Here is a 22,771-nt window from a genome sequence, read left to right on the forward strand (position 1 = left end):
CCAAGTTAAAATCATCCAATTTATTTTTAAGTGTAAAGCACACGGATTTTACAAAGATAAACAACAACAAAACCCTGACATGCAGAGGGATTCGGACTACTCCAAACTGAGGCAGCACAATGAATTGTTGTAAAAGAAACAAATAAAACAGAATTCCCAGAAATCTTCATGTAACAGCATGCTAACACACAAAATATAAAAAACACAGCTTGAACTTTTATTCTTATACCTGAAGCAAATTATTGAACTTCTGTTTAATGCATTGCACTGGTATTTTATTTATGCTATAACAAATAAAGCTTGCCTGAAGCTCAGAGTGCAGAGCTAACCACTAGTTAGCCATAGAGGCCAGGCAGTGGTGGCACACACCTTTAATCCCAGCACTCGGGAGACAGAGGCAGACAGATCTCTGTGAGTTCAAGTCTACCCTGGGCTACATGAGATTGATAACAATCTGTCTAAGAGAGAAACAGAGCTCACACAGGTGGCCCCAGCTCTTGGGGTCACATGCCTTTAATCCCAGCACTAGGGAGGTGAAAAAAAGGAGTGATATGGCTGGGCAGAGAAAGGAATAAGGTGGGCGGAGACAAGAGCTCAGGGCATTCAGTCTGAGGAGGGAGATTCAGTCTGAGGATTCCTAGGGACAGGATGGCCCCTTGGGTCTGAGCATTGGTACAGGTAAGAACTCTAGTAGCTGCTGCTCTGTTTCTCTGATTCTTCAGCTTTCACCTCGATAGCTGACTCCAAGTTTTTATTATTATTAAGACCAATTAGAATTCATGCTACAATGCATTTCCTTATTAAAGCCTTCACTATTTAGCAGATGCTAGACAAATACATTCGTGCTGTTTTACCCTGAGAATTAGAGTTCTCACCTCAAATCAACAACTTGCTTTTTACCCATTCTTTTATACAGTTGTTCCCGGATATCTTTTTAGTGATTCATTGTAGTCAACATAGTATATTTTAAAAGCTTCATTTCATTTGTATGTTTATACACAACACAGATCAGGGTAACTATATTGTACTGTTTAAATTTATTTAGTGGCACACCACAAAGTAGGTCACAAAGGTGACACAACACGCCGTGGTGACCCTCATGCTAACCCAACAGAAGCTGCCCTGCAGGTTTGTCTGCATGCTACAGGGCTGCGGCATTAACCTGCTTTTGTGTTATATCAAAACTTAACATCATTAAAACAATTCTACATTCTTTGCTAGTGAGATCTCTTAAAACAACTTAAGTGAATTTTTTTCCAGATGAAAATAGGTCAGAAGTAAAAGTCATAAGTTACTCTAGGTACAATTTGATTTAACAAATATTCCATGTCAAGAATAAGGACGCGGTGCCCTCTCTCATTTTTAACTATATTCTGTAACATTTCTGGATAACAGCCTATAAACTATTTGGAGCTCCTTGTTCAGTTTTAGTAGAACTTCCATGTGTGTTTTATTTGCACAGTTCTGAGAGCCCCTTCCCACTGAGTGACAAAACAGGACAGGGATCTGCATTGTTCTCCAAGAGTCCCTTCCACTGAGTGACAGAAAAGAACACAGGTCTCCATGGTACACACTGTCCCAAGAGCAACTCTTCCATCTGGGTCCTTCTTGGCATGGTGCTAACTACTCAAGGCACAAAGTGACTTCAGCAGGAGCTCCCTAGTAGATTCACAGTTGGGATTAACATCAATATGTGACTGTTCCCTCCATCAGAGAAATGTCTGACACCGAGAGATGAAGAACAGAAAGCAAGCCAGGACCTGGAAGAGATTTGCAAATAAGGAGGGGTGTGTGTGTGTGTGTGTGTGTGTGTGTGTGTGTGTGTGTGATCATCACAAACCCATCTGCAACAGAAACAAAGGCCTAAATCAGAGCAATGAGAGCTGCTTCTGGTTTGAGAGCCAGCTTCTTCATCTATCAAATGAGGGGGTAGGGCGCTGATGACAAGGTTGAAGGCCTCTTTCCATCTAAAATCTTACTAAGACACTATAAACACAACAAAGAACCCAGAGATCAAACACAGAGTCAAGCAACTGAAAGTGGAGAATGGGACAGGGCCAAGCCCCTTCCTTATTCTTCCCAGCTACAACAGCCAGGGAGGGACGTGGCCAATCCAAGGACCCCCAGGAACAAAGGCTTCAGAATAAGAGTTCTTCCCAGGCTGGCAGATGCTACCTTGTCTACTGTTGTTGTAGATGAAGGTGGGGCCTCACTCCCTCTACACCTAGGGTTCTACAGGGCAGTCAGCCTGGTGGAGCTCCAAGCTGAGCAAAGTCTGCCACACTGGCCTTTAAATGTCTGGGAATGGAAAGAGAAGCACTGTCTCCATTTTAATCATCTTCCCTAGGAACTTGTGCTAACCTCTACATTATGGGAAAGAATTATGTACATGGACATACCACATAACATACAGAAGAATTATGTTTTTATTTTCCATGCGGAAAACAATTACCACTACTTTCTATTTAATAACTTCTGAGGATACTGAGACACAATTATGTGAGATGACTTAGTGACACAGCCCACACCAATTTGCTTCTTCATGATTACATACTCAAGTCATGCAGCTGTTTAAGAATGTTCCCTCCCTGAAACAGTATGAGAGTTATTACATTCTGTATGAGAATTCCAAATTAGCATGGTGTGATCATGTCTTGCACACAGGAAATACATGCTCAGTGTATGCTGGATATTTTATTCAGCATCAGCATGGTTTATTAAGACCTGGAACACAGGAAATACACGTTGAATAATTTTTATTTCTGTTGTTAGTCCTTTTTAAAAGGGAGGAGCAAAACCCTGCACTTCAAATTTATTTTCCCCAGTTCTCAATGTATCAAGGATTGTTTCTGCTGTCTCTAGCTGATTGAAGAACATTCTGGGCCAGCCTAGTTACAAGAGTAATTATCCATTAACTAGGAAAGACAGTACATTTCAGCGATAAGGTGCCAGGATAAAGGCGTGGGTGCTGTTCTCCCTGAGAGGTGTCAAGGTGAGTTTACAGGTCTGCAACAGTTACAGAAAATAATTGGTCTTGTTATTAAATAATTTCCAACAGATGAATTCTAGACTGCCACTCACACACACTAGTTCAGACTGTTACACACACACACACACACACACACACACACACACACTATGTTTAAACTCTAATTTAAAAACACACATTTAATTATGTCATGAACCACGGTTTGCCCTGAAGACTAACACACCACACCAGCTTGTTTTCCTCTTTTCTGGCCATTCTCAGGTAACTGTCCATCGCCTGCTGAGCTTTCCCATCTACGCTGTGTGCTCGCTTCACTTCTGATCTGCCTCCCACAACTCCAGAAATCGCAGCCCCTGAGAAACAACGCCTCTTAAGGACTTCACATCGCTCCTCATTTTTGAGTGTCAGGTCTCCCCCACTACCATAACTCTCCGCTAGGCCTGCAGGAGTGTTTCTCAAACCAATACCTATGGGTACAAAGACCTCAACCTCAACAAAGACATTATAGGACACACTTGTTCTACTCCTCAGAAATGATATACCCACAACTGTTAAGCACTTGAGTGTGAATACATGCCCAATCCTCAGCTCCACCTAATACTGAAAACTCACAGTCTTTTCACTCAGATTCAGCATCCTTGGTATGAGCTTCTAACAAGCCACACCCTTCTATCTCAGAGATTAACTTCTGGCAGACAGGCTCCCGCTGAGCTCCATGCCAGCCTCAGATGCTACGCATGACCACTGTGATGCGCACTGCAACCTTTAAAATTCAGTGCGCTTGAAACCGGAGTTTTCTTTACCCTTCATGCACTCCTGTCTATATTCCTACCACAGAGAAGCGCCCCATCAAAAACTCTGTCAACCATGATGCATCTCCAACCTCTATACCCACGTTCACCTCCAACCCCACCCTCAGTAACTCTCATACCCGGAACAAGGAACAAGAACTGCAACGTCGCGGCGCAGTTTCACAGAGCCTTGCTCGACACTCCTGGATCCCTTCAACCACAGCACAAGGGGAGATGTGGGAGGGAAGGAGGTCCTTGTGCTCACAGATAGAGCACTAGAGGAGCCAAGCAGTGATGTTAAATCCACAGGGCTGTCCCTTCAGAGGGAGGAGTGTGTAAGCTGTTTTCTGCCCATGGTTAAGGAGATCCTCTTCAACTTGAACAAATGCAGTCCCCCAGTAAGCTCCAGCGTCACTTTCACTGTAAAACACTGCTCAGGTGGCCTCACCATGATCCTGGCCGCAGCAAAGCTTCTGCCATCTTCCAGAATGGAATTTCTCTTTCGATTGAATCCTGAGGGTATTGTATTATATCTTGGCATGGGGCTTAAAACTTCTTATTCACTGCTAACACCAGCTTTTAACGTAAAGGGATGTTCTTTAACTTTTCAACTAAGCAAATTCTCTCAGAAGCTTTTGTTACTTTTCTGCTTCAACTGTGAAAATTCAGAAGCTTCTGTTACTTTTTTGCTTCAGCTGTGAAAATTTAGACTCCAATTCATTACTACTACAAGATATAATTAGTTCCACTCACACGTGAAAGACTTAACTCATTAAGTGTATTCACACAGAAACACCTTGTGGTAGTTTGAATGTAACTGGCCACCATTAGCTCAAAGGAAGTGGCACTATTGGGAGGGGTAGGCTTGTTAAAGTAGGTGTGGCCTTATTGAAGAAAGTGTGTCACTTTGGGGACAGGCTTTGAGGTCTCATTTGCTGAAGCTTCACTTGGTGTCATAGTTCATTTCCTGTTGCCTTCTGATCAAGATGTAGACAGCACCTTGTCTGCCTGCAGGCCACCATGCTCCCCACCACACTCTCTGCCATGATAATGATGAACTAAACCTCTGAGACTGTTAGCAAAGCCCCAGTTAAATCTTTCTTTCCTAAGAACTGCTGTGGTCATGGCGTCTCTTCACTGCTGTGGTCATGGCGTCTCTTCACAGCAATAGCAACCCAAGCTAAGATGCATCCCAACCATTGCGTGCATTTTGCTATTCACACATGGACAATCCCAACTTCACAGAATGAATGAGGAAATGCTGTTTGCTTCTCATAGAGCAAACCTATTTCAGGGCAGCGCCCTGGCACAGCAGAGTGTGCAGCAGCAACCGCCATCACTACCACTCTATATGTACTCCTCCACGATACACGATTCTAAGTTAGAAAGAAGAGTCTTTGGGATTTCTACATCAAATACAAATACTTTGTAGAGCGCCCACAAACACTAGCTTTCAAAGAGCACTACCCAGTTACTAAAATGCCCACAGATTAGTTAGCAGACATTCAACTATACCGAGGGTTTGCCTACCTGTGTGAGCGGTGCAGTTTATTCTTTTTGTTTGCATGTTTTTTTTGTTCTGTGAGACAGGGTCTCACTGTGTAGACCAGGCTGGTCTTGAACTCACAGAGATCTTCCTGTCTCTGCCTCCAAAGTGCTGTGATTAAAGACATGCACCACCATGCCTGACTTAGTGAATTCTTTATTCTACAGAAACCCTCTCTCGGGGGGAAAAAAAGAAAGCCCCACATGCTCCCTCTCTCTAGGTCTGTAGGTGACTTCTACCCTTAGAATGTTCTCTTCCTTGTCTGCCTACTACAGACCCATCAGGTAGGTATTCAGTAGATGCCTACTAGGTGAAAAGGCATGGACTGGGGGAGAGAAGACCAAGTATAAATCAGAAACATTGTATGCTGCCATTTGAACCTCTGCAAACTTAGCCATTGTAGGAAATGAAGTGATCATAGTCAGCTCGGCTTTCCAGTAGAAGCTTCCAGACTGACCACAAGGGTCACAAGGGTCCCGCAGGGAACCAGTACCAAGTAGAGATGCTACACCTCACCTTCATCATCAAACCAAAACAAACCAAAAACAAAAAGTCCCAAACTTGACAGGACATAACCTGGAAACTCCGCTAACACATCTGGGTTCTCGGATTTCATTGACAGTGGATTGCTAAATGGTCTAGTTGCTGGGAGTGAGTAACAACAGCATCATTGTGAAGCCACGGGATCTGGAAATGAGAAAGACCTCCGAGCGGTCAACATCACCAGACAACCGGGAAAGGGAAGAGCCTATTTTTACAGACGCTGTCACCATCATGGCATGCACGCAGCACAGCTGATCCCCAAACTCCAACACTCCCTGAAATTTTCACATTTATTTAACTTGGTTAAATTTATCTTGGTTATGGGAGACCGAGTTCTAGGCCACAAGAATGTTATGGAAGCATTCTGACACAGAGTTCTTCTATCCTAGCCTCATGCGTACACTTAAAACACGTATGCATTTAATATTCCACACAAAAAAAATCGCAATTTTATTTTTAACATTTAAAAATAATTATGTCATTTTAAAAGCTTTATCAACTTGACATATATGTATAAGTAGCTAATGTGTACAAAAAGTAGAAAAGCAACATAAGCTATTTCCTGTAGGCAAGGCTATAAAAAGAAGATCAAGGAATCACAGAATTCAAACTGACAGAAAGCAAAGCCACTGGGGAAATGCTGTCCCTTTAGTGTAGGCCATAAAGTGAAAGTAAATAAGACACTGTGCCCAGGGCCTAACATTTTGCTTGCAACTAGGTTCCCTAAATTCCATCTCATGGTTTCTGAGAGTGAAATTTCTCCTCATATTTAGAAAAACATATTATCACTGCCACTGATGAATTTGTTTTTCTCAGCAGCCAGAGTGCACTCCACTAACTCAACAGCTTTAATCACCTTCACCTTCCAGCATTAACAGAAAAGAGGCCACTGCTGGGAAGATGCTGCTCCAGAGACTCATCCCGTAAGGGCACGCATGCCTTTGTTCCACCTCAACATTTACAGCCAAACTCTCCTGTATGGGGAATGTCCATTTCAACAGGGACAGCGCAGCTAATACACAGAAAATCAGACCTTTCTTGAGGCATCAACACACTTGGCTCTCTCACATAAATGGGAGATAGAGGGTTCATTATTAAACAAAACCAAAAAACTTCCCAGTAAACTGGGTGTGGTGATGTGTGATTACTCAGGAGGCTGAGGCAGAGAGATTACTTGAGCCCAGAGAGCCAAGGCCAACTTGGAAAACATATTAAGAGATTACATCTGAAATAAACTGTTACAATAAATAAATAAATACATACATACATACATACATACATTATTACCCTCCTTCACTGACAGCCTTCTCCCTACAGACCTGCAGATCTGTGGAGGCCTAAAATGAGCCTATTTCCACCTTGTCTGAATGTCAGAGAGTTTGAGGTTGCTCAAAATGGTTGACAACAACCAGGACTACACATCCTGACCTAGGGTGTGGCTGCTTAGTCCTTTTGACAAAAAGATGGCCCATACAGGTAGACACTTCCCCCTGAACAATGGTCGGAAATTCAAGCATACTCCTGCACCTTCTTTTGAGATGGGGGTTTGACCTTGGGAGAGACTGTCTTCTGGACACTTGGTTTAGGGTGCCTAAACAACAGAATGCTGTAGTCAAGAATTAATGCCTTGCTGGCACAAGTTACTGTTCACGTAGTCCTTTGTATCATGTTAATGCAGTCTTTTGGTTTCTTCCTCTTTTTGTATTGGGGTATAAAAGTGTATGGAAAATAAATTCTGCATTCAGTATTCAGTGAATTCAGCTGAGTTGCCTAAGTCTTAGTGATTCTTTCTTATCTCTGTTCCTCCTACTTTACATTTTTCTAATCCTCATGCCCCTACCCTGGTAAGCGGTAGACTTGTCGAAGCATGGTCCCCGACACAGATCTGCCTCTCTTATTCTAGTGTGCAATGTCTTTGAAGGGAATCTTCTACTAAGGTGTAAATAAGCTAAGGTAACTTCAAGAACTGGCTTTTCCCAACAGGAGAATTTCTGGTTGAATATGTTGAAGCTTTAAGGTACCTCTGGAATTTGAAGACGAAAACAAACTGATCTACAATGGTTCAGGAAAGGAGTGAGAAGAGGAGAAATGAGGAGGAGGAGGAGGAGGAGGAGGAGGAGGAGGAGGAGGAGGAGGAGGAAGACAGGATGCAGCATCCTTATTGCTATATAAAAGGTTTCATGACAGCAGAAAACATCTTGGTAAAACCTGAAATCTTACAGAGCTCTTTGCTTCAGAGGACAGTTAGAGGGTTTCTCTGTACTGCAGGAAAGGATGATGAAAGGATGAAGGCCATGGCGCACCTTGCATCCAGTCTACTCCTACATTACCTCATGTAATACAAGCAGCTATACACATTTTAGAGATGGGGATAATAAGACCTCTAAGGTTTGTGACTGAAGATCTTATGTGTTCTTTATTCTACCACAAGTATTCCTTAACATCCTAGGAGCTTTAGCCACTGATAAACCATCTCATTCTACTGACATCTGAGACCTATGGCAATGTGGGGACGACGGCTAGTCAGAGGACCACCTACACAGAACACAAAGTCCTTAACCCCTTAGGTGGACTTTACTGACTAATCTCTCGTCATTTTGACACAAGCTAGAGCTATCTGGGAAAGGACAGTCAACTGAGAAAATGCTCCCAACTGTCCTGTAGGCAAGGTTCTGGGGGCATTTTCTTGGGGATTGATATGGGAGAGGAGCTGACCTCACTGTGGGTAGTGTAATCCCTGGGCTGGTTGTGCTGTAAGAAAGTGGGATAAGCAAGCCAGTAAAGCAGTGTTCCTCCCGGGCTTCCGCTTCAGTCCCTGCTTCAATGTCCCTGCCCCGACTTCCCTAGATGATGAGCTGTGATGTACATGTGTGAGCCAAATAAACCCTTTCCTCTCCAAGTTGCTCACTGTGTTCATGTTTTGGCACAGCAACATAAACCCTAAGACAGAGTTGGACGGAAAAAAAAATGCCATCAAACAGAAATTACGTTTCTTTGCATGTGGTATTAAAATAAAATATTCTATGTGAGACTTTTGATAGTATTAAGAACGGACGCCACAGTTGGAGAGAAGGAGTGCACCATCGTTCTCCTAACCCAAGAAGTTTTTCACCCAGGGACGTCCAGAGATGGAGACCAGACCACAGCTGCGGAACCTGACAGCCTGCAGTGAATCCCATCCTTCCTAACCAGTGGCTTCTCTGGGCATCAGTTTCCTTTTGTATAAAACAAGGGAGCAATGGCATCTCATAGAGGTCTCAGGACAGTGGGTACTCCAGGGTAAACTGAGGCCGGTGTACAAGGGGGAGTGCTACTTAAACTCTGATCTACACCACTTGCCACTGCGGTGGGCGAGTCCGCTTCCATGCAGAGCTGTCGACACAAGCACGTATTTTCAGGTTCAGATGTTGCTTCTGAAGACAACTCTTTCAGAAAGCGTTTACTATTTTGGCAGAAATAAGTGTAATCAACACATTTTTAGTGGCTGCTTCCAAGTTTAAAAAAAAATGTGTTAGAATGTTCTGCAAAATACTTTAAGTGAAAATGTTGCTCAAACACCATGAAACCGTAACAGTTACAAACCGCCTACATGAAGGAACGGTCTAAAGTGATTTACACATTGGCAAAAATTCAGGCTGGGATTTTAGGTTAAAATAAAAAAAAAACCTGCTAAAAACAAAGTGCTAAAGCTAAGCTGAGGACTACTCAGGATACCCCTCATTTTTGTCCAAACATAAAATATTATACCTGTTTCTTTGGTAGAAGAAAGAAAGGAGCTCACAGTTTTATAGGTCCTCCATCAAGTTTGAAATACAAACATTGTAAAGCTGATTGGGGTCCAAATCCTATGTGATTACATTTTCATTAATTAAATAGCTATAGGCAGTCAAAAATCAATAAACACATTTTCATTAAGAAGATAAAATGGTTCAGAAAGAAACAAATTACTCAGTTATATAAAAGATGATCTTCAGTTTCAGGATGCAGGGTTAGCCTAGCACAGGTCAGAAAGAAGACATTCTGAATTTGGCACAATCCTATGAATTCTGAAACTAAAGCATAAAGAAAAAAATAATGAACTGAATGTTTCCGTGTTCCTCTCACATTCTGAGATGGCTCCGAATTGGTTTCAAAACTTCAGATCTAAAGGTTAATGTAATCAAAAGACCTACTCCTCATTTGTCCAGACACCGCTAACATCTCCACAGCAGCTACACTTCTAGTCCTCATCCTCCTCTCAAGGATGCCTGGCTGATATCAGCACCACTGACTGGCAATTCATCCAAGGACAGAAAGGCAGACGGAAGTATTACTTTCACTAGCTAACACATCAGGCTTGTGGGAAGGAAGTTCAACCCCATCCAGAAGCCAGAGTTTCAAGGACTTAGGCTTATAGCCTGGTCCCCACTTGTGGCAAACAGTAGGCTGTGCCATGTAGAAAAGGGTGATCTACTCAACTCAGGACCTTGTTTTAACCCAACATACAGTAGAGAGTAAATGTTCGTCAGAAAGGAAGGGGAAGAAATCACTAAAAATAAAAAAGTGTACATCTACACATGAGAATTCACAGAAATGTAAAACTCGGAAAGGCAGGTGAAGGAAAAACTCAGCTTGGACAACTGGGTCAAAACGAGGTTCTCTATGTGCTAGTCAAGTAGGCTGAGTGATCTAACCCTTCTGAGCCTCACTTAGAACCACTTCACAGGCATCCTCAGAAAATGAATGCTGTGGGGGAAGAGGCTAGCATAGCAGGACCCGAAGAGTAGCATTAGGATTAATAGAACCATGATCTGCTCCAATAGCTTCTGAAAGAATATGAAATTACAGAAATGACAATGCCTAACTCTGTTGCATGTGTGTTCTGCACAGTGGCATGCCTTTGGTAGGGCCCACCAAGAGCATCCACTTCACCCAATTCCTGTTCACTCTGTGTGTGTGTGTGTGTGTGTGTGTTCATACATGTAACTTAAATGCACCTATGCTTACTGTTAAATGTTATAATTGTCTGTTCATTGTATCTCATTTCAGACAATAAAAACAGTAAGTCTCATGTTTTAAACTTGTATGTACTTCTAAGTTTCTTACAAAAATACTTTATATTTAAACCAACCCTCATTTAAAATACATTAAGCTGTTCTCTACTATTGTCAGTTCTGACATTAACCTTTTATTGCAAGCAGTTTTTTCTTATTTCTGTTTTTTTATGAGAGTAAATCTTAGTTGTTAAGTTAAAAGCCAGTACAGTCATCAGACCCAGCTCTCCAGACAGATTCTAATACTGTAGTTACACCTGATAAACAGCCCTCAACTGCTCTAAGATCTAGGGAATATGACACTTAAATTTTTAATTATTAAAAAATTTTTTATAACAAAAAGAGACAGTTTGGCTCCCAGCAGTACTCTACTTCCTCCAAAGAAGACAGAAGACAAATGGGCACAGAACAACATCCATCCACAATTCGCTTCAATTGCCAAGCGCTGACCACTGGGAAAAACTGCCTTTCATCTAAACTGAAGATCACCAGACAGTGGACAGAATCGCTGGAATTGATAGCCTAGCTGCTCAGGTCAAGGTAGGCTTGTCTTCCTACAGATTTCTTAGCCCACAGAATCTTCTGGAGCCTGGCAGGCCTTGTGCTAAACAGCAAAAGGCAAATAGGACCTTCAGCGACCATGGATGACCCTGAGGAGTAGCTCTAGGTGCCAACCAAGTAAGTTCTCTGTTGCTTTTAAATCAGTAACTTAAGTAAATTTTATTCTTCCAAAGATCTCTGATGCAGTTGGACAACTGAGAGGTTTTGTCAGTATAAAAGGACAACCTCACCAAACAAATTTCAGTAAAATACAAATACAAGACCTACAAATTACAAAGGTGTGAGGACAAATACAAGTTATCAAATTTCTCTCACGCTGCCTTCCATAGTCTTAAAAATACTTTTCATTGTACAAAAATATCTGTCACAGTCATTCTGACATAAAATGCTACTGTTTATAAAATGCATATGTCTAAAACTTCTGTTTTCACAACCCCAAAGAATTCTTGTGAGTTCCAGGGAGCTGAATTGAAGAATCCATCTTAAACAGGTCAGATACACTCCTCTCAATTCCCTGGTCCTAATAATTTTTTTTCCTAAACTTAACTTTGTCCTCTGTTCTGCCAATACTTTAAACAGGTATAAGAGATACCAGACATTTCCATACTACAAACACTGGACAGGAGCAAAGAGACCAACTATGCCAGAATGTGACCAGCACCCAGCCTTCTCAGGTTCACCCCAAAGTCAACGCTCACAAATAAGCAGGAAGCAGTCTTGAGAATCTGTCGCCCCAATTCCTTTAACCTGTGGTACCTAACCTCCCACATTTTTATTATAAAAAAAGAGATGGGAATATAATGATCTCTCCTGTCCCTTTAAGAGACAAGCCATGCCCACTCCCCCAGTCAGCTGAGGCAAGCTGATCTTCAGCTTCCAGCCTGAGTTCCTTCCTTTTCTATCGCCCTCTCAAAGAGGTAGCTTCCGCCTCTCCCTTCTCTCCCTCAATCTCTCTCTCTCCCCCCCCATCTCTGCCTCTCTGCTCGTCTCCGCTTCTCCTTTTCCCCTCCATAACCATTAAATAAATATCCAACTCTGCATGGCATGCCTATCCATGTCTTTTATCTCTCGCCCGCCACAGCATGGTTCCCTGCTCGGGACCAGCTGCCTTCAGAGACCTGTGACATGGTCTCATGGTGTGCCCATCTGTCTGTCTGTCCTAGTGGCCTGCTGCAGGAGGCATTTTGGGAACTGTGCCAGTCTCTGCCTAGAACTGGCTGCTCTAGGGACCTGCTGCCCACTGCTGCTGCTCGGGTACCTGCAATGTCTCTGCTGCTTCAACCACTGGAGATCCTGAAGCATTTTACTCAATCCATTACAAAGACTACCTGTTCACAAGGACTACCTAAGCCTTGCCTCTTATGTTCATCATTTCCAGCCTTCGCAGATGATCTTATGAGCATCAGCCCTGGCTCTGATTTCTTCTAGAAGTTTTCATCAGTCTTTTTGCTTTAAATTACAGAACTGTGGTCTCACTATGTTGCCCAGGATAAAATGCAGTGGCTACCACAGACACGATATGAGTTCTGATCCATTCCATTTCTGTACTGGGCTGACTCGCTGCTTCTTATGCTAAGCAGTCCACATCCCTTATTTGGGCATGGTGGACTACTTCCTGAAATTCCTGAGCTCAAACAGAGTTCCTGCCACAGCCTAGTAAGTACTTAGGACTACAGACTGGCAACCATGCCCAACAGAACTTCTCTGACAATGAGACGTAACAGATACCGTACTGTTGTCTAAATCAGCTAATCATAATAACTTGTGGAGGCCCCGGAAAATGTGAGCCTATTACCACTTTGAGCAAAGGTCAGAGAGTTGGAAGTTACCTCTATTCCTTCAAGGTTATTGTGCTTCTACCTCCAACAATGGTCCCAGCTAGATTTATATCACAGAGTTCTGCTCTCTCAAGGTTATTATCAACCAGTGTGGCTAACAGTCAGACCTTGTATTTCAGAAATAGAGAAGTAAAAGTTTCTACCTCAAACAAAAGTATAAGGATCCAACAGAGTTCCAATTCCATTAAGGAGATAAGATTGGATTCCACCCAGGGAGTGGTTTGCCTACAGAATATTTCAGTCTAGGGTGTGACCGGGACTTGTTTTAGAACAGCAGCAAAATGGTTAACTATGGTATGGAGGTGGCCTGTGACCTTCACAGGTCTGTTCATTTCCTTGTACCTTGTTAATGCAGTTTTTTGTCTTACTCCACCTTTTGGGGTCAGGGGTATTTTAAACAATTAGAAATTAAACATGGGTGGTTCCAATATTCACTGGAACTCCCTCCATGTACTAGTCTCTTGTTTCTCCTGTTTTACTATTTTCATGTCTTCATATTCTTTATTAATGTTTCTAGGTTCCCCACACCCCTACCCTGGAGAGTGATATTTCTGTGGAGGCTGGTCCCCGACAATAACTGTACGATCTTAGAACACACTGGGTTGTAGGGCTACTGTGCGCTTCCTTTTCTTCACTCGGTGTGAGATCCACCTATTTTGGCTATTTCATGTAACTGCTGGGGAGATCCAAGGCCATAACATGTTCTGTAGCATTTTCTAATTTAGGGGCATCATACTAATCCTGGGTACTAATCATACACACCCATCTCTTTTCAAATCCACCCATGTGTCCCACACATGGTTGTATGCTTATATGATATACTCGTCAGACATGTGTGGAAGGGGATCCCTTAGCCTGGAGTGCCTCTCAGCACATGACCGCAAGGATTTCAAGGAGAAGTAGGCTGGTCATCTGCACAGAGAATGACCAGTGTCACAAGACCAAAGGAGTTCAAATCAGGTTAAGAGGAGCTCAAAGAATCGTACCAAATTCTACTGCAAAGCCACCTCTACAGTGTTCAAGGATGAATCAAATGAGAGGAGGTAAAGAATAACCTCAGGCAGACAATGGTAGTGTGGCTAGGGAGAGATTTCTGAGGAAGGCACTAATGAAGGGGCTGGGCTTGTCACTTCCATCTAATTACCTATGAGAAGTGAGGAGTCTGTTGTGACACAGAGTTCTACAGACAGTCCCACTGGAACACACTGAAACAAACCGAGGCTAGAAGAAGGACCTCAGACAACAGCTGAGCCTGCTGGCTCCCAGTGGACAAAAGCAGAGCTGCCCCGTTCTGCTCTGCTCTAGACGACACCACACTTAGTCACACAGCGCTGCAGCACAACCACTTCACAAATCTAAGTGGCAGGTTTCTGCCTCATTTCTACATGTATTTTCCAAAGAAACTTAAAAACACATTCGCTATAACAGATCACAAAATACTTGGCATGAGGATGATGACGAAAACGGTTATGTGCACCTAAACAGGTTGTAATGATTTCCAAACAACAAAAGCACACAGAGTTCACGTGAAGCCAAATGAGGGAAATAAATCTAAGACACCAAACCAAGCTCCATTCATAAGCACAGGGCAGCTAATATGTGTTCTTCTGCATTGGCCTTTATGCCTGGTCTACACAGATAATGCTACAACTGGATGTTTTCTTTATAAATGCAACCACCGCAAAACAGAAACAGAACTTCATGAAGCAGAACCTTGGCTAGGTCTGTGGTGTACATAAACAGGAACTCAGGCACCAAGGTCAGCAATGACTATGCATACTAACCCTAACAAACTTCTGTCTGCCACCGCCAACGATCCACACCAAAGACACAATGACCTGCCCTGACCTGCCCATGAAGTCGGGCATCACGAATGCTGCTTGTATTCGGGTATTTTGGGGTAAAAGATAAAGTTAGGAAAAGTTTAAAGAAAAAAAAAGAAAGAAAACCCTGCATCAGCAGCACGGAGAAGACATGTAAGTAATGTACTTCCCTAGGAAGTAAATGACACTGATCTACTTACTTTTGAAAGACAAATAATTTGTCCAAAGCTAAATATCAGTGTTAGGGAAAAAGATCTCAGCTTCCTGTAGCTTGCGTCATATCTCAGTGCCAATGACATGATGCCCCAACAATTTCTGATGTCAAATCAGGGCCATGGAATTTGGGCAAGTTAATCTGTGTCTCCACCCTCAACACACTGAAAAGCGAAAGCAATTATGTGAAGGTTTTGTGCATGAAGACTGATAGAGAACTGGAATTTGGCCTCTTGGACTATGGACCAGAAGAGCAGAATGCGGAAAGAACTGCATATGTCCTGTCACCACTTATTCCTTTAAATAATATATAACACTTGATATTTTAATTGACACACAGTAATTGAATGTATTTGGGAACTACAGTGTGTATATGTGTATAACTGGCAATGATCTAACAGGCAATATTTGGGCAATCTAGTATCTCAAACACTGATCTTTGTGTGTGTGCATTAGGAACATCAAAATCCTCTATGCCGTCTACATCAAGACATTCAGCTGTCCTGTTTTCTAATTTAACTTTCATCTAACACAGAGCTAAGCTTCTGCAGCTATACCAAAAGAAAATTAAGAGCCACAGACTAAAGAAATTAAAGCTAAGTATTCTGTTCAATCAGGGCTTTCCAAAGCTATGCAACAATTAAAATATTTATGCTACTGAAATTAAAGTGAGGACAAGAGACATGGCTAACACAAAAGTTGACATTACAGTGTTCACATATGAGAACTATTAAATTTCATATGAGCTAATACACAGATGGCATTTTAGAAAGGCAAACCACAACACTCGAGTCTGGTGTGAGAAGGGGAGCATTCGTTTACACTCACTCACTTACCTCACATCCATCATTCCCAGGTGTGCCCCCGGAGACCGAGGGCACACTAGCACAGAGGGAATGGTACCTCCTTTTTGTAAACTGAGGAGAGTGTGCTTCATGAGGGTGAACTCTCCTGCAGTGCTCTTGGATACTGCTGTAACTTTTTGACAGGTTTCCCACAAACACATTGTTTCTGAGTGTGTTCTCTGTGACACAGATGGAACTTAAGCTGGCTGACTTTTGGAAAAGAGAATCGTTGTCTTTTCTCGGGAATGGTCTCTGTTTTGTGTTGACATCACCTAAATGTCTCTCTGTCTCTGTGCGACAGGAAGGGCTATCTTTTTCTGAAGTCGTCTTGTCCCAGGCACTAAGTTGTACTTCTGAGTCGCTGCTCTGAGCAGAGGAAACTATCACTCGGTAGGAGCCCTTGTCTGGAGCACCCGGCAGAGGTTTCTGCTCACCGTGGTCTGCTGCAGCTGTTCTGGCTGGCTGCACACCACCCTCCGGTGCGGGGCTTGTGGCGGGGTCCTCTGGCACCAGCTCTCTGGCTGGCACAGCTGGCTGTTCCCTGGCAGGCTGACCGCCACCCTTCTTGCCTTCTCTTTCACTGTTTGGTCCCGCAGGAGCAGAGTCACCTCCAGCTTTCTGGAACGGTTTTCTTCTGAAATATCTTCTTCCGGGAGAGTATTTTTCAGGGCTCAAGGGAGTTTTGGCAGGATCAAAATACTGTTCTTCTTTCTCAGCTCGAACACAGCCGCAGACATTCCCCATTTGATCCACAGGCACTCACGGCTCCACGAACTCACTCATTTCAAACTCCGTAGTGTCCAGGACCGGCTCCACCAAGTCCTGAGATTCCACTCTGACCCGTAATTCCTAGCAGACTGGTGACCATCCTCTTCAGCCTGAAGCCATGTTGTTTATGAGAAAATCACTTGCAAGAAATGCCGTGGCACCCTGCCAACTGGTCTCTGTGTCTTATTAGGCACTGTGGCTTATTCCTGGCCGCCAGTCCTCTGAGACTAACACGACTACTCACAATCAAACAGGACACCAAGGCTTGCGCTTCATTCCAGAGACCACCACCCGCAGATTAACAGAGCACCTCTGAACAGCGCACACAGTATCACCATCTGCCTTAACCTCTGAAGCCGAGCAAAGGGAAAGTAAACACAGCAGGAAGACTTCATGGTAAAGTGCCCTTCAAGTTCTGTCTCAAAGTGCCTTTCAAACTCCAGTGCAGAAAGTCTCTCCTCTATGACTCCCACACCCCTAAAAAATCACCAACTAATTTTAGGGCTTACATAAATGAAAACCTTAAGAGTCTCTCTATGTGAAGACTAACTCAGAAAAAAAAAGGGGGGGGAGTAAAAATAAGATTCAACAATGGGTTGAAGGGAAGACAAAACACTGAATGCCAAAAAATATTTTAATCATCTCTAAAGCCAGTGTTTTAATACAGCTTGATATATTTTCAAATAACAACGCTCTCGGTTGCCTGCTCCTTAGGGTTGCCACATGAGCAAACGAATAGGGAGTGATTTAAAGGTGGAAGTGCCTGCACATCTGACACATACATCAGGGCAGGTCAACTTTCTGCTCCGTAATTGCACTTAGGTTACATATTAAACAGCTTTAGTGGGGCCACGGTTGAAAATTAAGAAGCCAGTATGGAGACTGATACTTTGAGCTGTGCATATTTCTAACGCTGAGTCATAGACCTGGTGCAAAGGAAATTGGTGTGACATGAGGGAGATTGTCACACAGGCCAAAGCCATTTGGAGAGCTGGTAATACCTTCCAAAGGTAGTCTTAGTCCTCCACCAATCACAGAAGCAACACACGCTGTGTTTCTGAGGAGGGATATGCAATCAAATGCTCAGGTTAACACAGATGTTGTAGGTGTCTGTCTGTAACATATCTGTATTAAAAGGGTTACTTAATTATTTAAAAAAATTAACATTATCCAGTGACATAGTCTTGGGCTTGTTCTTAAGTTTTCAATGGCTTCAACAGTAACGGAGCAGCATTTAAATGCAGACCGGCTGCTATGTGTACTGACAGGGTGGAGAAGCAACCGTGACTGGCACTCCCTCCACCCTTCCCCCTGGCCCTGCCAAACTAAGCAACTGTCCATGGTTAAGTCACATGCACTGTTCCCTTCCAGAAATGGCTCAGCTTTTGCATCTGCCTGGTAACTGGTACCTTTTCCGGTCTTCTCCCGAAATGCCCTGCTGAGCCTGCCACAACCCCTCAACTTTTCTTCACACACTTAGATTTGTATTTATATCGCCAGTGGATGTATAACCCTTGGTTACAGCTAGCTTACCCTTTAACAGAGAGCACACCTCATCGTGATCGAGCATACAGTGAGTGCTTCAGGACATGAGAGTGTCAGGAGTATAACTCCTACCTTCTGAATGCCAGACTGAAGAACAGATTCAACCTCTGATGCTCAGACGCATCTTTAAAAACAGACCACTGGTTTGTCTGAAATTTTTGTCTTATTTATGCAACAAGCAGAGGAAATAAAAGGCTACACACTCTGGGTGAGGGTGATCACTCTTCTCCCTGGGCTTGGCAGGAGTTGGAATCTTCGATTAGCACAGCAGTAAAAAGAGCTTTATTTCATTTACATTTTATTCAAGCAACCATACTCAAACTCTACTCCTCCTGCCTCTCATCCCTGACTCTAATACACGAGCAGTACCACAATGGCTGGTTTAACATGTAAGTCTTCTTAAATGACCCTTTGCTTTAGAGTCCCCAAATGTGGAGTCTACATATGCTGCCTCTGATTCCTGCTTAGCCACATTCCCATCTGTTATTTCCCTGTTTCTGCTGCAAGCAGCTGGGGAATGTTTCCTCTGCCATCTCTGGTGGCATTTGAGACTGTTAACCAGCCTTTTCTACTCGTTTTCCTTCCATGGTTTCGTCACTCCGTTTTCCCTTTGCTTCACACATCTCTCTGAATATTCATTCCTTTTCGTTTCCTCAGCAAGACCTGCTCCTGCCCCATCCTCCTCATGGACCCTCCCGACAACAGGGGATCCTTTGCTCAGACTGTCAAAACCCTTTTTGTGTTGATAAATCCCTATACCTTGACTTCTCAGGTCTGCTCTGCTCAGCAGACTAGCACACAGGATAGCTCACTTGCCCTTCAAACCCATCCAGAAGGTCAACCATTTTCTCCCTGCTGCCAACCTTAGATCTCACAATATGTTTTCTAATGTCCTAAAGAGTTTAACCTGAGTCCTCCTCTCCATTTTATATACCCTGTGGCCAAGTTTCTTTCTTCCCTTTTCAAAATGTCACCTCTTGGATACAATTTTCAACCCCCAACCTCTATCCCTCATCTCTGAAAGTAATTCAGTTTCTTGGCTCTTTTCCCGCACGATGGCCACTTTATTTTCATATATTTTACATAGAACTAAAGATTTTAAAAATTAATTACATTTTATTTATTAGAGAAGGGTGCACATGCTAGCACACAACTGGAGGTCAGGGGACCACTGACAGGAGTCAGTTCTCTCCTACCACGTGGGCTCAGCGTCGAGACTTTGGGTTTGTCGACAAGAGCCTTTGCCCACTGCACTTTCATCTCGCTAGCCCATCAGATTTTATTTTATTAAAATATTTTTCCCTCGAGCTCAGTCAGAGTGGCCATCACAAGAAAGAATGTTAAAAAAAAGCCAAGAATGAAATTGTTTCCCTCCTCTGAAGTTCTTTCAGCTGCCCCACAGTGATCTCTAGGGTGATAGTCAAATTAGACACAGCCTGCCTTATCAGTTATGTGATGAACTAGCTGGCTCCCCTCCACTGAGGGGCCCCAGACTTTCCCATCTGGGTCCTCGCAGTTTCAACCATAATTTAGAAAGTGCTGTGTTGTGGATACTGGTTGAAGATGTGTTCCATTTATGCTGGGGACCATTTGTCTAATGATGCAGACATGTGTTGCATTCTTCTATGCTGCATTTGTTTAACTCTGTGAAGCTGTGTCGCTGTGCCTGTCTAAAACACCTGATGGCCTAATAAAGAGCTGAACGGCCAATTGTGAGGGAGGAGAAAAGATAGGCAGGGCTGGCAGGCAGAGAGAATAAATAGAGGAGAAATCTTGGAAGAGGGAAAAAGGAGCAAGAAAAGAAGGAGAGAAGGATGCTAGGGGCCAGTCACTCAGCAACACCACCAGCCCCGGAGTATGAAACAAAGAAAAAAATATAGAATAGAAAAAGGTAAAAGCCCAGAGGGAAAAGGTAGAAGGGATAACTTAAGAAAAGCTGGCTAGAAACAAGCCACACTAAGGCCGGGCATTTCTAAGTAATAAGACTATGTATGTATTTATTGGGATAAAACAACGACAGGACTGAGCTAATGCGCTGATGTCTAGGAGATAACAACCGAGTCACTGTACATGAAATCACTCTTGAGTCACCTCTACTTCATACAGTCTGGTAGCGTGGTCTGGCTTGTGTCCCACAAGCAAAGCTTTGCCCTGGTTTAGTGCCAAGGCCTCTTTGTGCTTTTCAGGGTGTGGTCTTCTGATAATGACCAACTTTAGTGCTCTGGAGTCTTGGCCTGCAGCGCTATTCACTGGCTTGCCTTGACTTCAGCAATCCGGCTGACTGGACATCTTCATCAATAGTCCCGTAGGCAGGCTGGTCAACACCACATCCCCACTTGCCCGGTCCTATCAGCCCTGGGGTTTTCATCTTAGAGGATTCTTCCCTTTCCATAGGGCTCAGATCCTGTTCCTGAAAGAGCTCCTTTACTCCCTCCCCGTGCCCCCAAGATTTGATTTAAAACCCCACCTACTTCCTTCTGGAGCTAGTAAGCTGTTTAGCACAGTACTACTGAGGGTCTGACAAACGTTTTGTGAGATGAGCAGCCAAAGAACTAAAGCAAAGCACAAGGCTCACTGTAAATCCAACTTCAGATTTTTTTCAAACCGTATGGCTGTCCTCAGACCTATATAAACCACAGCTGTTAGGTGAGACTTTTCTTCTAATCTGGCTTTTTAGAATACGTCTACTGCCATCTAGTGTCTACTAGAGGAAATTAAATTTCTTATACTATGGATTTTGGTCATAGCATACTAAAACAAGTAACACCGCCCAAAGAACAAGAGAAACATGTCCGCATTTAGGAAAAACAGATCTCTACCTCTCAACTCCAAGATTACAAAAGAAGGTCTTTGAAGGCAAATAGAGAAGCTCTCGGAGACCAGGAGATGAGACGCCAGGCTCACCGTGCTACTAGAAAGGTAACTGGAGTAGTGTTCTGAAAATAGCCTGAAAGTTGCTTTTCATTCAGAGGATATTAAGCACCTTCTCGTGAACCACCTGAAAACCAGCCGCAAGACACAGAAACAGCAATGGAGAAAGCTCGGACTTACCTGAAAGTGCAAAATTATCGTCCATATTAATCCCAGAGTCAGCTTAGGATTCCCATCTGTTATGTCATCATTTCTAATATTCACTAACTTCACCTGTTTTATAGATGAAGGAGAAATAAACAAACTTCATTATGAACCAGGCACGAGTTCTCTTTACCTAGAAAAGAAAGGCTAAATCATACAAAGAGTGCAAAGACCACTAATACTGTTTCCCTTCCCTTCTGTGGTCTAGGAAAAAAAAAAAAAAAAAGGTCTAAACTGGGTATGTTGTATTTTTCTAGAACAAGGACTGGAAGTGCCCACTTGTCAAAAATGCAATTCAAAAGATGGGGCCTGGGTAAAACACTGTGATCTGAAAATCAGGGGACAACTTCTTTTGAAATGGCTTATTTCACCCTTGCAACCAAGTAGAAAATGGCCCAAGCCATACAACTTTAACAGCTTGTCCATCTACTACACAGTTTTAAAAAACTACTTTGTATCTAGAAGCTGAGCAGACATTACAGGACAGGGCAACATGCAGAACCAAGCTTATCAACTGTTCACCTCTGACATTCAGGTAGACAAATGTGATGGTCTCCATCACTCGCTTCTTACACAGACGAATTAAATACCAAGACATGTGTCGTTATGTTGCACAGTTTGTTTCCTTATTTAATAGAGAAGGATGAGGCAAGGACGACCCTTCTTCACCCTGTCCCTTGTCCCTTCTGTCAGATGGGAATGCAGGCTGCCCTTGCCAGGGCACCTGCCATTGTCTTGCCCTTCAACCCCAGCCTCTAGAGTCTAGAACCACAAGGAATGACTTTGGTCTTTATGAATTATACAGTTAGTCTACGAGAGCAGCACAAAGAAGACAAAGCCAGTTATCTACTTACAACCAACAGAAGACTGTTGCCCCACTAGTGGGTACAAACACTACTAGCACTGTTTCTAGAAGCAGGGTATAAGCTATGAAAATATTCTAATCTATGCAGTGTAGAAAGTAAGGTGTTGCTGCACCCCTACATGGAACTGTTGCATCCACAGGCTTTCCTGACATACTGTTGCTACTCAGATGGCTCTAACTCCCCAGGCAATGCACTCTCATTCCAGCAGGGAGAGTCAGTTAAAGGGGGAATAAAGCACTCCCCATTCTCCTGAGCTTGCACTCAAGACTAACTTCCTTTCCGTAGGAACAGATGTCTGAAACCATCCTTAAACATTTGCCTCAGCAACATGAACC

General features: G+C 43.2%; 1 protein-coding gene across 10 annotated transcripts in view; it reads right to left on the minus strand.

Annotated features, from left to right (window-relative positions):
- Dst (dystonin) overlaps positions 1-22,771 on the minus strand; it is a 401,984-nt gene that overhangs the window by 177,237 nt on the left and 201,976 nt on the right. For 9 of the 10 annotated variants that reach the window (XM_041655211.1, XM_041655202.1, XM_041655203.1 and 6 more), the window contains one exon: positions 21,547-21,639. In XM_041655211.1, coding sequence (XP_041511145.1) covers positions 21,547-21,639 — 93 coding nt within the window. Of the gene's footprint in view, positions 1-16,173; positions 16,963-21,546; positions 21,640-22,771 lie in introns of those variants that run through there. The other variant, XM_041655206.1, reaches the window with a different exon arrangement.

Source organism: Microtus oregoni, unplaced genomic scaffold (genome assembly GCF_018167655.1).
Source record: "Microtus oregoni isolate MIOR12 unplaced genomic scaffold, Mior012 000007F_ref0000211, whole genome shotgun sequence".
Lineage (NCBI taxonomy): Eukaryota > Metazoa > Chordata > Mammalia > Rodentia > Cricetidae > Microtus > Microtus oregoni.